General features: G+C 37.8%; 1 protein-coding gene across 1 annotated transcript; it reads left to right on the top strand.

Moving 5' to 3' along the window:
- The first annotated feature begins 14,978 nt into the window (after nt 1-14,978).
- LOC140181091 (uncharacterized) lies at nt 14,979-16,302 on the top strand. Its single transcript, XM_072223820.1, has 4 exons — nt 14,979-15,162; nt 15,244-15,459; nt 15,558-15,827; nt 15,936-16,302. The coding sequence occupies exons 1-3, from the start codon at nt 15,064-15,066 to the stop codon at nt 15,657-15,659; spliced, it is 417 nt and encodes a 138-aa protein (XP_072079921.1). The 5' UTR covers nt 14,979-15,063; the 3' UTR covers nt 15,660-15,827; nt 15,936-16,302.
- Nucleotides 16,303-17,437: the final 1,135 nt, after the last annotated feature.

Raw genomic sequence — 17,437 nt, 5'->3', positions numbered from 1 at the left:
AGGAAGCTTCTTTGTTCCTCACCTTTCATCCGCCACCACCTCGTCCTTGGGTTCTTCGTATAATGTCTTTTCCTCAACTTTTGTTCAACGCAAAAATCCATGACGAGCACCCTATGTTGTGTTGTCAAACTCTCTCCCGGGATAATTTTACAATTAATGCAAAATTTCCGGCCGACTCTCCTCAACAGGAAGAAGTCGATTTGAGAGCTTGTTATGCCACTCTTATAGGTTATAAGATGTTCGTCTCTCTTTTTAAAACATGTATTTGCGATAAGAAGATCAAAGGTTGAGGAAAAGTCCAAAATAGTTTTACCCTCGGCATTGATCACCCCGAAACCATGGCCTCCGTGAATACTCCCATATCCAGTCACTTATCTACCAACATGGCCATTTAAATCTCCTCCTAAGAAAATCTTATCTCTCAAAGGTATGTCTTGAACCAAACTCTCTAGATCCTCCCAAAACCTTATCTTGTGTTGTTCGTTCGAACCCACTTGCGGTGCATAGGTGCTAATCACATGGAAAGCACCTCCTTCCACCACAAGTTTGATAGAGATGATCCGATCTCCCACCCTCTTGAAATCCACTACGTCCTTCTTCCACTGCTTATCCACAATTATTCCAACCCCATTCCTATTCTTCACTTTTCCTGTATACCAAAGTTTGAAGCCAGAAGTATCCAACTCCCTAGCCTTCGCACCAACCCATTTTGTTTCTTGTAGGCACATAATGTTAATCTTCCTCCTTGTCATGGTGTCCACCACCTCCATGGATTTTCCTGTTAGAGTGTCTATGTTCCATGTCCCAAATCTCAACTTTCTGTCGCTCCGACCTTTACCTTTTACTTTGTGAACTAGCTTATTTACCCTCGTCCGTTCACGAAAACGCGAGAACCCTTGCTCATTTAACACTACATCCGGGCACTGATGCAGCGGCTCTTGCTCATTTGACACCGTACTCGAGTCATACAGCGCGTTACTTCCAGGCAACGACCTAGCTTTAGCGCAATAATGTCTTTGATTCATCATGGGGTTCGACTATATTTTTATGTTGGTTGTCGAAGACCTAACACAACCCTCCTCCTCCTCCTAAAACAATAAATTTAATTTTTAGTCATCAAGATATTAAAATTAAAAGACTTGGATCCACTCTTGGAATTGACAATTTTTTTCCTTATATTATATATATATGTAAAAATGAACGACATTTTAAAGGGAAAAAATACAAAATTTTTTATATCCCTATGATATATAGTAGAAATAGATATTTCAATCGCGCATGAATGGTAACAAAAATATGAATTATTAAGTTGAAGACAGTGTTGTACGAATCGGACCAAATCGGCCAGTTCAGCTGAAAAACTGGTAAACCGGTGGTTTGGCTGGTTCGATTAAAGCTTTGGACCGAATAAAGATTTAAACCACTTAAAATCGGGCGGTTCGTTACAAACTGGACGAAACCGATCAAAATCGACCGGTTCGATGCGATTCGTGAACTGGCCAGTCTTATGGTGCTCCCAACAAATGCAGGTCTTGGGTGCTCCAACAACATTAGAATATTGGATCCAATATTCAAAAATGCATGCAAGGAGTATCGAGTATCAAACCCAGCGCCACCAAGCTAATGTGTTTGTTTGTAAATCTATGTGCTAATTATTTTATAAATTATATACATACACAACTGAATTATTTTATATTTATTTAATTTAATTTTAGTTTTATACTCAATTTTTTTAATTCTTTAGAATTTATAGAATTATAAAATAAGTATCAAATATTTTAATATTTACATTTACATATTAAAATATTAGTAAGGATATTTATTTTAAATTTTTTAGAGTATTGAGTTAGTAGGTCTTCGAAGATTTCGACTTAGGACTAATTAGTAGGGACATATAAGCATCACCACTAAATTTCACATGATAAATTAATGGAGGGACATAATGTGTTCATCGTTTACTATCTTGAAGGACCAAATTGGTACTTTATTTTTTTTTCAAGGGCTAATTAATTTGAAGTCGAAAATTTTAAGGACCTAATTGTCACTTTATTCAAATTTTTACTATTTTATATTTTTTATTTACGTACGACCGGTTCTATCGGTTCAACCAGTAATCCACCGGTTGAACCAGTAATTGAGTGACTCAGTAATCTGACCGGTTCAATCATCGGTTCGATTCTGACAACTATGGTTGAAGAGGCAAACTTTTGTCACAAACATAAAATAGAAAATTTTGTCCATATAGGTTGTTCCACCTTTAGGTACATTGGATTATACATTGTAATTATATTTAGTGTCTAGTTATGATGTATGGATACAGACACAGAATACGATACGATACCATACGATATAAGACACGTCAACACATGAATTTTAAAATATTATAAAATATAAGGACACACATATATATAAAATATAAAGTATTTTTTTAGATAAATCATAATGATATTTTGATATTTTATTAATATTAAAAATAATTAATTTTTTATTATTTTTAATATCTTATTTTAATTACATAAAATATTTAAAATATTTTTATTTTAATAAATAATAATATATATTATTTTTAAATTTATTTCAATAATACATATTAAAAATAAAACTGAACACATTGACATATAATAGTATTTAAGTATTTTAAACGTATTTAAAATATTTTTTATTTTTTAATTTTTATTAAGACATATTTAGACACAACAAAAAATATATATTACGGTTAAAAAACACTTGAACATTTAGTGTCAAAAAATTAGTGGGCCCACATAACTGTTTACATAAATAATAAAAGAACTTCCTTATTCATTGCATGAATCTTGGCTTTTTATCTCCTTATTTTCAGTTGACTTAGTTAAAAGTTTTTAACCTTTAGTACGTACTTTGCGGAGTGAACATATAATTCGATTTTTTTCTATCTTCACAAAACAAAATTAATGAGATCTTTTAATACAAAAAAAAAAAGTCACTTTAAAACCCTTAATCTTATTATATTAAGATAATGTGATCTTCCGTTAAAAAGTCTATCAAATTTTAATAGAAATTAATTTTGTAAATGATTTTAAATATAATAGTTGGGGTTTTAAAATTTAAATCCCATTTACTATTTCCGTTACATCTTTATCATCGTAACTTTATTTTTGAGTAAATAGTCAAAATCGTCCTTGAAAGATACTCCGATCTCCATTTTCGTCTCCAAAAGACAAAATTAATCAAAAGCGTCCCCGAAAGTTACTCATATTGATCGAGTTCGTCCTTCCGTCATCTCAGTTGCTGATGTGTCTAACGTTTGCTGAGCTGGAACGTTAAGTGCTAGTGTGACAGAGAACAAAATAGCGTAGTGTCAATCCTCCACCCCCAAATCAATGGAACGACGTCGTTTATTCAAACGTGGGATATTCAAACCTTCTTCCCATCACTCCTCTCATAACAACCCTCTTGAACTTTCGCTCCAAAACCCCTCGTCTTCTCTCTTCTCCGAGACTCTCTGCCCTGAGATACTTGCCTTTGATCAGAACCTCGTTGTGTACTTGACGATTTCTGTGCGTATCAAGGCTTGTGGAGGAGTTGGCGCTACTACATTGGAAGGTTGGAGGACCTCGCGGAGAACTTACGCTGTTGGAGGAAGGAACAGTAACTGCCATAGGGTAAGATTTAATTTTTTTGACAGTTTTTGTTGATTTTGCAATGTTGGTGTGCGTTGGTTTATGTTGACGTAGTTCTAAGAACCATCTATTGAGACTATGGTTCAGATTAGGAAGAACATGTTCTGTATGCGGTTGCTGTTAGGGGTTTCCTGGTTATTATGTCGTGGGTTATTCTGGTGTTTGGTTTTAATCGAGGGTTTGCGATGATTGTAAGACCCAGAACTTTTGAAAAGTCTTATTATGATCAAGTCTCAAATCATATGGTTATTTATAGCCTTAATTTCAGAAATTATTTTATTAAAGATAATCAAAGCAAGTTTTGATTTATTGAATTTGAAATAAGTTATAGTTATTATCCAATTTTACAATTATTGGATTAAATGAGTAATAATTTAAATATTATTACTGCTATTTTGGAAAATGAAGAAATTAAGTATATTATTTCTAATTATTTGATTTGAACGTTTTATTTGAAAATAATTTGCGAAAGTGATGAACAAATAGTATTTTCTATATATAATTAGGGTTGGATTTAATTGAGTTTTAATTACTATATTATTCTCAATTTTATGTGAAATTACTATAATACCCCTAACCCTAATTTTGCTAAACCCATTCCCTTCCATCCTCCCTCCACGCTGCGCAGCCCAACCCCTTTCCTCACTGCCTTTGCTGCGCAGCAACAACAACACACGCAGTTTCCTTTGTTCTCCAAGAAAGAAAGAAATAAAGAGAAAGAGAGATATGAGGGGGAGTAGAGGAGACCGGAAAAGAAAGGGGGAAGGAGGCCACGTTGCTGCCGCTGCTACCAATCCGCGCCGCCAGGGTCGTCCCGTCCACGGAGCCATGAGTCACGCCATGTCACTGAGAGGAGAAGGGAAACTCACCGCGTCGCTGTCACCTATAAGCCGCGCTGTTGCCCGTGCCGCCGCTAGTCCACCTTGGAGCCAACGTCGAGCTCGCGGGTGTGGGGGAGACACAGCGCCGCCGACTTCGCCAGTCTTTCGCCGTCAAATCCTCCTTGCCGCCGCCGTTCGAATCGCGATCCGGAGAGGGAGGAGATGCGAGCCATGGCCGGAGGAGAGAAGACACCGTGTCTGGAAGCCGCCGTCGTCCTCGGCACAGGGTCAGCCGCTGTCATGTATGGCAGAGCCAAAAAGAGAGAGTTCGGGAGCAGAGCAGGCGAAAGAGATCTGAGGCTGGGCTAGGAGTCCAACCACCGCGTCCAGCCGCCGGCGCTGCCTTCGCCGGAGCTGCCACCGTCAGAAAGGGGTTTTGACCGCCACAGGTGTCATTGCCGGAAAAAGGGAGCTGAGTCTCTGTGTTTCTGACCGCCGGGAGTGGTTCTATGACTTCCGGGAGCACCGTTGGAGCCTTTGGCTACTTTTGCTGTCGCCGAAAAATTCTATCGGTAAGGGTTTTACGTTGGTTCTCCTTTCCGTTGAGTTTCTGGGAACCTCGTTGTCACTGCATATGGTTCAGGTCATCGCTGCTGCTTGAGGTGGCTGTCGGGCTGCCGCCGAACCAGTTCGGAGACCGCCGCTGTTTCGGTTCAGCCGTCCCTTCTTCAGTTCGGTAAGCGTTTCAATTTGAAAGCCCTTTTAGTTACTGTTCTGTTATCTCACGCTGAGGTTTGTGGCATTAATTGCTATAAGATTGAGTCCTGATTATTGTATGTTGCGATTAGTGTTGCTATGGTTATTGCGAACGTGACTGGGAGCTAAGGTTTTGGTCGCCGTCAGTTCGGGTTGAAGCGGAAAGGACTCTGAGACGTTGGGTTATGGAATTGCGTTTTGAGGTAGGGGTGCTTTTCGAAAACTATAGTTTATTGTTGGAATTATTACATATGGATACTGATGTGAGATATTGTGTATTTGGTGATTGTAATTGTCTTATGTGTTATTTGACTGATTCGGATGATTATGGATGTTGGTTTGGCTGAATTGTTGCGCGGCTTTGTGAAATGTAATGTTTTGAAGTTGATTCTTTAAAAGATTTGAAATCTGAGTTTAATCCGTTGAGGATTGGTTTGAATTGAGTCAATTATTTTGATGATGTAAAAAATAGAATACACTCTTGAATTCAGTCTGGCTTGCTTTAAATGATCTGATTTTTGATAAATGATTGTTACTGAACCGTTTCTTTAAAGCTTTGGAAATGAGTTTATTCGGCTGATAACGATTTGATTTTTGAAACGGTTTCCTTGAAACATGGAATTGAGATGACTGTTGGATTTGGCTTGTCTTGAACTGATTTTGGATTTTGGGCTGTTGGAAAAGGATTGTGGAATAGTTTTGTTGGGACCCGAACCGGGTGGCAAAGTCCAAGTTTTAGGGGAGATGCTGCCGGAATTTCTATAAAATTCGAGTCTTTATTAAAATGTTGTTTGGAAAAATGATGAGTTAAAGACTTCTACTATTTTATTTGAATTATCAAGAAAAGGATGATTCATGCTTTTGAAATGAATTATTAAAAAGAAAATTGTGATTTAGTCTTGCTTCGTAAGAAAGGCATTGTATCTCTTTCAGGAGAAAGTTATTTAGATGAAACTTATGTTTTAAAGCTGTTTTAAATGTGACAAGAATAATGCCTTTGAATTTGACTTGAGGATTTCAATTAGAGGAGTTTCAATGACTTTGAAAGAACCTGAATGTCTATTGACAAGTTTCATTTTGAAATGTTTTGAGAAAGGTTTTAAGTACTCTTTGAATTCTGAACTTTTGCAAGACAAACAATTTTGAACAGTTGAAACGCTTTAGAATTTGTCATGGGGGTTGAAGCTGGTTTTGCCTAAGTAAAGGAAACGGCTTTGAAGGAAGTAAATGATTACGTGACTCGGTTTGGCTTAGATCTTATTTTATTACTCAAATCGGAAAGCCAAGGTTTTAATGATTTTAAATGAATTTGGCGAAATGAGTTATGCTATTCTCCCCTAAGGACTTGGGACTCTGCCGAGAAACTTTGGTTACAAAAATCCCATTGTTGGATGGGTGATTTTGACTGTTTCAAAAGGAATCTTTAACTTTCCATGGTTTTGGAAGTTTTGGAAAGAGGAAGCCGAGAGTGGCTTGTTTTAAAAAGGGAATTTTCCTTGAGTAAAAGTGGCTTATGAGCCTGAGATAATTTGAGAAAATGAGAGCTTTAAAGACAAAGCTGAGAAGAGCTGAAACTTGATTTCAAAGTGAAATGAATTGAGAAAATGATTTATGGCTTAAATGCCGATTTCATGAATTTGATGATTTTGAATGTGGAAGTGCTGTTTTGTTGACAGCCGGAATGGCTGTGTATGATTATGAATATTGGCTGGTTCTGGATTGAACCGTGAGCCGGATGGCTGAGATGGATGTTGATCCATGGCTGAGAATGAATGCATATATGCTGAGATATTGATAATTGTGAATGTTTGCACTTCCACTATCGGAGATGAGAGTTTCCCTGGGAGGAAGCAGTGGCTAGCCACCACGTGCTCCAGGTTGAGACTCGAAGCTCTTTTGACCCTATGTCGTAAGTGTGGCCAGGCACTGTAAAAGTCCCGGATGAGCTCGCCCCCGTAAATATTCACCAATGAGGGTGATGGATATGGATCATGATTATGATCAAGTTTATGATGAGTATAACTCGAGTTGGGGATGCGCGACAGAGGGACAGTCCAATGGTTAGCTACCAGGACTTGTCGGGTTGGCTTTATAACCGACAGATGATATCATCAGCCACTAGGGACAGGCATGCATCATATGCATCTATGTGACATTGCTTGGGCGTGCATATCATACTTGGTTTTGCCTATGTGATTAATTGCTAATTGTTCTACTTGCAATAACTGTTTGCCTGTGCTTGCATCTTCCTATTTGTGTTTGCTACTGGGACTCTGTTGGACTGTGGTGATTGGTTGATGGTTGAATTGTTTGGGCCTAGGGCCGTGGTTGGAATGAGATGAACCGAGGGTTGATTTTGGTTTTGTATTTCTGGTTTGGAAGAAAATATGAAAGACTATTTTGTTTCAGCATAGATAAATCGTTTTGAAAGGCTTTTGAGTTTTTGAGAATTGAATGGTTCCTCTTTCAGAAAAGATTTTTGACTTTACTTTTATTGTAAACCATTGTTTTTGAAAAGAGGCATAAGACGGTTATTAGTCATTGGTACGGTTTATCTTCACGTATCCTATTACAGTAATCCCAAAAACCCTCTACTGAGAACCCTTTCGAAGATGATGTTCTCACCCCCTACATTTTTCCCCTTTCAGGATATGGCGCAGAAGTTATGAAGAGTTCATTTAGTTGTTGTTGAGATGCTCTGTATTGCTTTAGTATATTTTTGTTCCCTCGCCTTTATCTTGATACATTCTGTAAGAGGGATAGGAATTGTATTGGGTAATGCTTGTAATATATATATATATATATATATATATATATATATATATGTATATGTATATATATATGTATATGTATATGTATGGATGTACGTTGTATGGCAAAAGTATTTTTGGGAGCGGCTTTGCGGTTTAAAGTTTTAAACAGGCTCATATTTTAGTATTAAATAGTACAAGTGTCGTCGTAATGTCCGAGCTATCAGAGTTGCGCAGCCGGAAGCATGAGCTTTGGTAGTTAGGGTGTTACATTATGGTATCAGAGCAGTCCTTCCTGTAGAGCCTAAGGAATGGACCAACTATGCTTCAGTTGCATACTCTGAGCGTTTGTCATGTATTAGGTCTTGTCGAATGACGAGAATTAGAGCTTTATGCACATGACGATCTATTGATTAACGCTGTTAGTCTTGTATTGCATAATTTTTGGTATTAAGTTTGGCCGACTTAATACTAGTGAATTATGTATATGAAAGCACTGATGGCTTATCATAGATGATATACGAGTTGAGTAAAGCGAATCGCGGGTTTTGGGAACGTTAGAAACTTTTTCTCGAGGCTATTCAGTTGTGTGTCTTGATTTTTGTTCGAGTCGACCTGTTCTTTTATATCCTAACTTGAAGTTCTTGTTTGTTAGTCCTTTTGAAAAGTAGTTTGATTTTTCAACTCTATTCCTCTATCGATATACATCCTTGTTTGACCTTAAGTGCATATGCTGGTTTAAGATCCTTGTTGCATCTATCTTCCTCTGTTTGAGTTCTTCTTGATTCAAGTATTCTTTGATATAGCCTTGAACTTATCTTAATGTGCTGTGACTTTTAACTTCAGGTTCCGAGTTCATTTTTAGAGAACTTGTTGATTAAGTTTTTCTCCTGTTTAACAGTGATTACAGCTAATTTCGAGATTTTTATAAAAATTACTTTTGACTAGATATACACTTATCTATATGTGAAACTTTGAAGATTTCTTATACAGTTTAACAACTATTTATTTCTAATACCTCACCTGTACTTTTACTGGTTTGCGGAACTACATTTACTTCAAATACAATTTGACTTTCTAGTAATTTTACTATAGTTCCAATGCACATCTTCATTTGATTATGTATTTGGGGTATTTTTCAAAATTCTGGAAAGAAAGGGGATTTCTCGCTTTTATCCCGGTTGAGTTTCATTTGATAAGCTTTACTTAATTCATTTTGATTTGAGTCTGATTTAGCATACTACATGTTTATGCCATTATTGTTCTTTTGAAAATGTTGGACTCATAGCTTTCTTCTTATGAACGGACTCGTTCCTTCTTAAGCTTTTCACCTCTATGAATGTCATACGTGACTCTGTTTTTAAATAATCTTTTACATCTTTTGAACATTACCATTGATCTTGGTTTGTCCTCTCTTGTGAATCTCATCCTTACGTGAGTCAGTTTGATTCGTTTCAAGTTAGTGCATTGTTTATTCTCTCATTATCTCTACAAGAGTTTTTAGTCAAAGATTTATCCTTGAGAAATTACTAATGGTTGAGTTGTCTTTTTCTATGACTTTTGTATTCTTTTGAATCAATTGAAAGCTTGTTTGATGTCTCATGCCTAGTGGATCTTGTTTGAGCTATCTTGGTTTAAGATCCTTTCTTGCATAGCTTGACTTCTTTTTAGTACATCTTAAACTTCTTGAATGTTCTTCTGAGATGGTGATTTCAAGAACACTTTTGGAGCCTTGTTTTGAACTTTTTAAAGAAGTTTTGAATTCTCTTGAAGAAATATTAAACGGAATTTATTTTCTGTTGCTTGATTGAGATTGAAACCATTGTTCAATTTTGGCGAAGTTAATTTAAAGTTGGCATGCGCTATTTTAAATGAGGTTTTGAAAAGCTTCCTTGTTTAGTGAAAATCGGTTCGTTTGTAACGCACCACTTATTTCCTTTACCAAATTGTAAGCAAATTTTTACTTCGGGGTTTCTTTTCTAAGAAGAGTTTAACTTCCTCTTTCGTACTTGCTATAAATGTTATACACGCTTGTTTGAATATGGACTTTGGGAGTTTCTGAACAAGCATTTGATTTCTCTCCTGAGTTTTGTGAATTACTTTTGGTTAAGATTGTGCACTTAACTAATTTTCTAAAATATTTGATGAAAATATTTTAGCTCTTAGCCAAGCCGGTGTGCATCTTGTTTTTAAGACTCTACATGATCTATTTTAACATGAAATTGTATTGAAGTGAAGTCACGTTTATGCTTTTGCTACTCTCTTGAAGAATGTTTGTTGCTCAACTTTTCTTCTAGACTGCAAAGTGGTTTTTTTCGCAAGTTTTCGACTCTTTCATGAACAATGTATTCAAAAGTATTTTTAATCATGTTCTTGAGTTCTGTGAGCTTTGTCTTGGGTTTGAAATATTCTCTTCTGTAAACCTCATGCTTCCTCGACTCAGCTTGAGTTTGTTTCAAACTGATGCACTGGTTTTCTTCTTATTGATCCTATTGAACTTCTTTGATCTAAGGGTTATCTTTGAAGTTGTAAATTGAACATCCTTGTTTATCTGGAATTGGATATATTCTTTCAAATCTATGAGTATTGTCTTTGACATTTGTCTCTCCTTTCTAAGATCTCATATTCTTCTGAGTAGACTCGAGAATTATTTTGATATCACGTGCGATCTGTAGATATAGTAACGCGATGCGTTAGTTCTTTAAGACGTGATGTGTTCATATGAAAGTTGAAGCGGTAGGTGTGCAACGTTAAGAGTTGTGGGTGTTTTGTTCCTTGCGAATGGGTTTGCCGTCATTAGGCTTATGATCGGATATGGGGATTGTAAAGTGCTTGATGGAGTTGGAAAGTTGAAGCTTTGAGGTTGATACGAGACTAGTGTGTGAATGTTGAGCACGTCGTTTTAACCCCATCATGTTTTATAGCCTTCGATGCCTTACTTTACTATCACATGTTTGAGCCATGTCATCTTTGCTTTGTGAATGCCTATCTTGATTTGCACCGTATTTTGGCACCTCAAGTTTTGTAAGGCCTTGAGATTATATGACCTTGTGCATTGAGCCTATCTTGTAATGGTTGCTTTGCAATCACACCCTTACCTTTGTATCTTTATGCATACGACCATCCAAGTATTTGAAAACCCTATATATGTGTATATGTTAAGATATTTTTGCTTTTTCCTTAAATGTGTTCAAGGGTGAAGTGTTATGAGATTTCTTTCGTTTTGTATCAATTTTCGAGGGCGAAAATTTTTATAAGGTGGGTAGAATGTAAGACCCAGAACTTTTGAAAAGTCTTATTATGATCAAGTCTCAAATCATATGGTTATTTATAGCCTTAATTTCAGAAATTATTTTATTAAAGATAATCAAAGCAAGTTTTGATTTATTGAATTTGAAATAAGTTATAGTTATTATCCAATTTTATAATTATTGGATTAAATGAGTAATAATTTAAATATTATTACTGCTATTTTGGAAAATGAAGAAATTAAGTATATTATTTCTAATTATTTGATTTGAACATTTTATTTGAAAATAATTTGCGAAAGTGATGAACAAATAGTATTTTCTATATATAATTAGGGTTGGATTTAATTGAGTTTCAATTACTATATTATTCCCAATTTTATGTGAAATTACTATAATGCCCCTAACCCTAATTTTGCTAAACCCATTCCCTTCCATCCTCCCTTCACGCTGCGCAGCCCAACCCCTTTCCTCATTGCCTTTGCTGCGCAGCAACAACAACACATGCAGTTTCCTTTGTTCTCCAAGAAAGAAAGAAACAAAGAGAAAGAGAGATCTGAGGGGGAGTAGAGGAGACCGAAAAAGAAAGGGGGAAGGAGGCCACATTGCTGCCGCTGCTACCAATCCGCGCCGCCAGGGTCGTCTCGTCATGTCACTGAGAGGAGAAGGGGAACTCACCGCGTCGCTGTCACCTATAAGCCGCGCTGTTGCCCGTGCCGCCGCTAGTCCACCTTGGAGCTAACGTCGAGCTCGCGGGTGGGGGGGAGACACAGCGCCACCGACTTCGCCAGTCTTTCGCCGTCGAATCCTCCTTGCCGTCGCCGTTCGAATCGCGATCCGGAGAGGGAGGAGATGCGAGCCATGGCCGGAGGAGAGAAGACACCGTGTCTGGGAGCCACCGTCGTCCTCGACATAGGGTCAGCCGCTGTCATGTATGGCAGAGCCAGAAAGAGAGAGTTCGGGAGCAGAGCAGGCAAAAAAGATCTGAGGCTGGACTGGGAGTCCAACCACCGCGTCCAGCCGCCGTTTATGTCGCCGGCGCTGCCTTCGCCGGAGCTGCCACTGTCAGAAAGGGGTTTCGACCGCCACAGGTGTCGCTGCCAGAAAAAGGGAGCTGCGTCTCTGTGTTTCTGACCGTCGGGAGTGGTTCTGTGACTTTCGGGAGCACCGTTGGAGCCTTTGGCTACTTTTGCCGTCGCCGGAAAATTCTATCGGTAAGGGTTTTACGTTGGTTCTCCTTTCCGTTGAGTTTCTGGGAACCTCGTTGTCACTGCATATGGTTCAGGTCATCGCTGCCGCTTGAGGTGGCTGCCGCCGAACCGGTTTGGAGACCGCCGCTGTTTCGGTTCAGCCGTCCCTTCTTTGATTCGGTAAGCGTTTCGATTTGAAAGCCCTTTTGTTACTGTTTTGTTATCTCACGGTGAGGTTTGTGATGTTAATTGCTATAAGATTGAGTCCTGATTATTGTATGTTGCGATTAGTATTGCTATGGTTATTGCGAACGTGACTGGGAGCTGAGGTTTTGGTCGCCGTCAGTTCGGGTTGAAGCGGAAAGGACTCTGAGACGTTGGGTTATGGAATTGCGTTTTGAGGTAGGGGCGCTTTTCGAAAACTATAGTTTATTGTTGGAATTATTACATATGGATACTGATGTGAGATATTGTGTATTTGGTGATTGTAATTGCCTTATGTGTTATTTGACTGATTCGGATGATTATGGATGTTGGTTTGGCTGAATTGTTGCGCGGCTTTGTGAAATGTAATGTTTTGAAGTTGATTCTTTAAAAGATTTGAAATATGAGTTTAATCCGTTGAGGATTGGTTTAAATTGAGTCAATTATTTTGATGATGTGAAAAATAGAATACACTCTTGAATTCAGCCTGGCTTGCTTTAAATGATCTGGTTTTTGATAAATGATTATTACTGAACCGTTTCTTTAAAGCTTTGGAAATGAGTTTATTCGGCTGATAATGATTTGATTTTTGAAACGGTTTCCTTGAAATATGGAATTGAGATGACTGTTGGATTTGGCTTGCCTTGAACTGATTTTGGATTTTGGGCTGTTGGAAAAGGATTGTGGAATGGTTTTGTTGGGACCCAAACCGGGAGGCAAACTTCAAGTTTTAGGGGAGATGCTGCCGGAATTTTTATAAAATCCGAGTTTTTATTAAAATGTTGTTTGGAAAAATGATGAGTTAAAGACTTCTACTATTTTATTTGAATTATCAAGAAAAGGATGATTCATGCTTTTGAAATGAATTATTAAAGAGGAAATTGTGATTTAGTCTTGCTTCGTAAGAAAGGCATTGTATCTCTTTCAGGAGAAAGTTATTTAGATGAAACTTATGTTTTAAAGCTGTTTTAAATGTGACAAGGGCAATGCCTTTGAATTTGACTTGAGGGTTTCAATTAGAGGAGTTTCAATGACTTTGAAAGAACCTGAATGTCTATCGACAGGTTTCATTTTGAAATGTTTTGAGAAAGGTTTTAAGTACTCTTTGAACTCTGAACTTTTGCAAGACAAACAATTTTGAACAGTTGAAACGCTTTAGAATTTGTCATGGGGTTGAAGCTGGTTTTGCCTAAGTAAAGGAAACGGCTTTGAAGGAAGTAAATGATTACGTGACTCGGTTTGGCTTAGATATTATTTTATTACTCAAATCGGAAAGCCAAGGTTTTAATGATTTTAAATGAATTTGCCAAAATGAGTTATGCTATTCTCCCCTAAGGACTTGGGACTCTGCCGAGAAACTTTTGTTACAAAAATTTCATTTTTGGATGGGTGATTTTGAATGTTTCAAAAGGAATCTTTAACTTTCCATGGTTTTGGAAGTTTTGGAAAGAGGAAGCCGAGAGTGGCTTGTTTTAAAAAGGGAATTTTTCTTGAGTAAAAGTGGCTTATGAGCCTGAGATAATTTGAGAAAATGAGATCTTTAAAGCCAAAGCTGAGAAGAGCTGAAACTTGATTTCAAAGTGAAATGAATTGAGAAAATGATTTATGGCTTAAATGCCGATTTCATGAATTTGATGATTTTGAATGTGGAAGTGTTGTTTTGTTGAGAGCCGGAATGGCTGTGTATGATTATGAATATTGGCTGGTTCTGGATTGAACCGTGAGCCGGATGGCTGAGATGGATGTTGATCCATGGCTGAGAATGAATGCATATATGCTGAGATATTGATAATTGTGAATGTTTGCACTTCCACTATCGGAGATGAGAGTTTCCCTGGGAGGAAGCAGTGGCTAGCCACCACGTGCTCCAGGTTGAGACTCGAAGCTCTTTTGACCCTATGTCGTAAGTGTGGCCGGGCACTATGAAAGTCCCGGATGAGCTCGCCCCCGTAAATATTCACCAGTGAGGGTGATGGATATGGATCATGATTATGATCAAGTTTATGATGAGTATAACTCGAGTTGGGGATGCGCGACAGAGAGACAGTCCAATGGTTAGCTACCAGGACTTGTCGGGTTGGCTTTATAACTGACAGATGATGTCATTAGCCACTAGCGACAGGCATGCATCATATGCATCTATGTGACATTGCTTGGGCGTGCATATCATACTTGGCTTTGCCTATGTGATTAATTGCTAATTGTTCTACTTGCAATAACTGTTTGCTTGTGCTTGCATCTTCCTATTTGTGTTTGCTACTGGGACTCTGTTGGACTGTGGTGATTGGTTGATGGTTGAATTTTTTGGGCCTAGGGCCGTGGTCAAACTGAGTGTGAAGGAAGCTATGAAGCCACCTAACAGAAAAAAGGTCGTACTCAGGTTTAACAGTGCACTGCAACCAGTTGTGGATGAAGCAGGTCTACTGAGCGGCGTTATGGGACTGCTAGGATCTGACTACACCAAATTCCCAATCTGCGAGAGGGACTGGAGAAAGGTTCGCACCAGGGACAAGGTCTATAATGAAATAGTAAAGGTAAAATGTTATTTTTATTTCTTCGTACCATTCCAAACTCATACTTTGAACACTACTCACAGCTTAATTTTAATGTTGCAGGAAATGTTCCATTTTGAAGAAGATAGTAGAGGAATTATAAAGTCTATAATATTCAAAATGCTAGGAAGGGCTTGGAAGGAAACGAGGAACAGATTATACCATCACTTGTATGACCCCGAACTTTCACTTGCAGCAAATATTGAAAACCGCCCAGATGGAATTACTGCGGACCATTGGAGAAAGTTTCTCGATTATCGCAATAGCGAAGAGACACAGGTAATATAGTTTTGTTTCATAACAGACAAAGTCCATTTATGCTTCATTTAGTTCGTCAGAACTAGTGTCTAGTAACTCTTAATTTGATGGCATGACAGGAGAAGTGTAAGAAAAATGCCGAGAATCGATCAAAGCAGCTTTACACCCACACTGGCGGATCGAAAAGCTTGGTAAGGCTCGGAGAAGAAGAGGTAATCTAATTTTGGGAATGTTTTAGAACTATATGTTCCTCTACCTTATTCACTTTGTCGTCATTATTGGTACAGTCGGAACGACAAGGGAGGATAGTTAGTAGAGGAGAGTTGTATCTCTTAACGCACAAAAGAACTAATGGCTCCTATATCCATGATGCAGCTCGCGCTATTGGAGTAAGTAATGTGTTCAATCCTATGTTTTAGTTTTTAAAATTTTATTGGAAGTCTGTGCGGTTAGCGACTAGCTAATAAATGCTCTTAATTTCTTATCTATGTGTGTAGGAAAGAATTGAGGCTATTGAGCAAGGCGATAAATCTTCTAGACTGTTATCCCAGAATGATTCGCTTGCTCAAGCTCTCGGAAAAGAGCGCCCGGGTAGGGTGCGTGGCATGGGGTTGGGGCCGACTTCTAGTCAAGTCTTCGGTATGAATTCCCATCAGCCGAGCAATGGTTTTGAAAGGGAGGAGACCCAAAGGGTGCTGCTTGAACTACAAGTAGAGTTGGCAGCAGAGAAATTGAAAAGGAAGGCAGTGGAGGATGAAGTAGCAGCCGAGAAGACCAAAAGACAGGCGGTGGAGGATGAAGTAGCAGCTGGAAAGGTCAGGATGCAGGCAATGGAGAGTGCTTTGTTATGTCTACTTCAAGGGCAAGGTACGAAGCTGCCATCAGACGTCGCCACATGGATGAGTGCGTTGGATGGACAGAATAGAAAATAGATCTTAGGATTGTGGAACCTTTTCTTCTTTCAGATATACACTTTTATTTTGTTGATTATGCAACTCTTAGTAAGGAGTACACTTTGTTGATATTCGGATAATTATATTAATTAAATTAATGGTTTTGCTATTGTCGTTTACCCTGCAATTTATTTTTCGGGATTTTAAATAATTTAACTTACTAATATTAAGAACGATTAAAAAAAACGAAAAAAAAATGTACATTGAAATAAAAAACAGCGTGGATTGCTAGTGTACAAAATAGTATTTTTGCGGCCATTTAACCAGAAAATAGTGGCGGTTGCGTACTAGCCGTTAGAAATTTGAAAATTCAGGTTAGGAGATAGCGGCGGTTTTAAACCGCTGCCAGTTACATTTCAAAAAACATTGGCCGTTAAACCGCGACGTTTTCAAACCGCCGGTAAATGCATTAGTCTTTAAACCGTGGCCATTAAACGGCGGCGGTTTCAAACCGCCGAACACTTCGTGTCGATCACAGATTTTCAGATCGCGGCGGTTTTAAACCGCCGCTAAACATTGTGACGCTAATCTTGGGTTTTGCGGCGGTTGTGCCAGCAGTTCCTGAGAACTGCCGCAAAATCATATAACCACCCCTTAATAGGCGACGCTTAACAAACCGTTGGAATTCCGTTTCGTGGCGGTTTGAAACCGCCGCAAATTACTCCAGGAACCACCGCTATTTCCCGGTTCCCTTGTAGTGATATATATATATATATAAAAGACAGTCACAAAATCAATTTCTATTAGTATTTGACAAATCTTTTAACAAAAGAGTTACATTATCTTAAAATAATAAAATAATATGAAATAAGATTAGAAATCGTGTTGTCTTTTGTGAAGATGAAAAAATTAAATTGAATCTTCACTCTATTTTATACCTTGTGAAGATTAGTTTAACATTTCACATTAAATCATTACTATTGCAATTAACAAAGACACTAGCATACTTATTAATTTATTTTTTATTTATTAAATGTGTATAATAATAGATTAATAGTACTAAAATATAATTAGTTAAAATAGTAAGTTGCTTATAATATAATTAA

This window comes from Arachis hypogaea, chromosome 17, assembly GCF_003086295.3.
Source record: "Arachis hypogaea cultivar Tifrunner chromosome 17, arahy.Tifrunner.gnm2.J5K5, whole genome shotgun sequence".
Classification (NCBI taxonomy): Eukaryota; Viridiplantae; Streptophyta; class Magnoliopsida; order Fabales; family Fabaceae; genus Arachis; species Arachis hypogaea.
The sequence above is the reverse complement of the archived record's forward strand: the minus strand, read 5'-3'. Positions and strand labels throughout refer to the sequence as shown.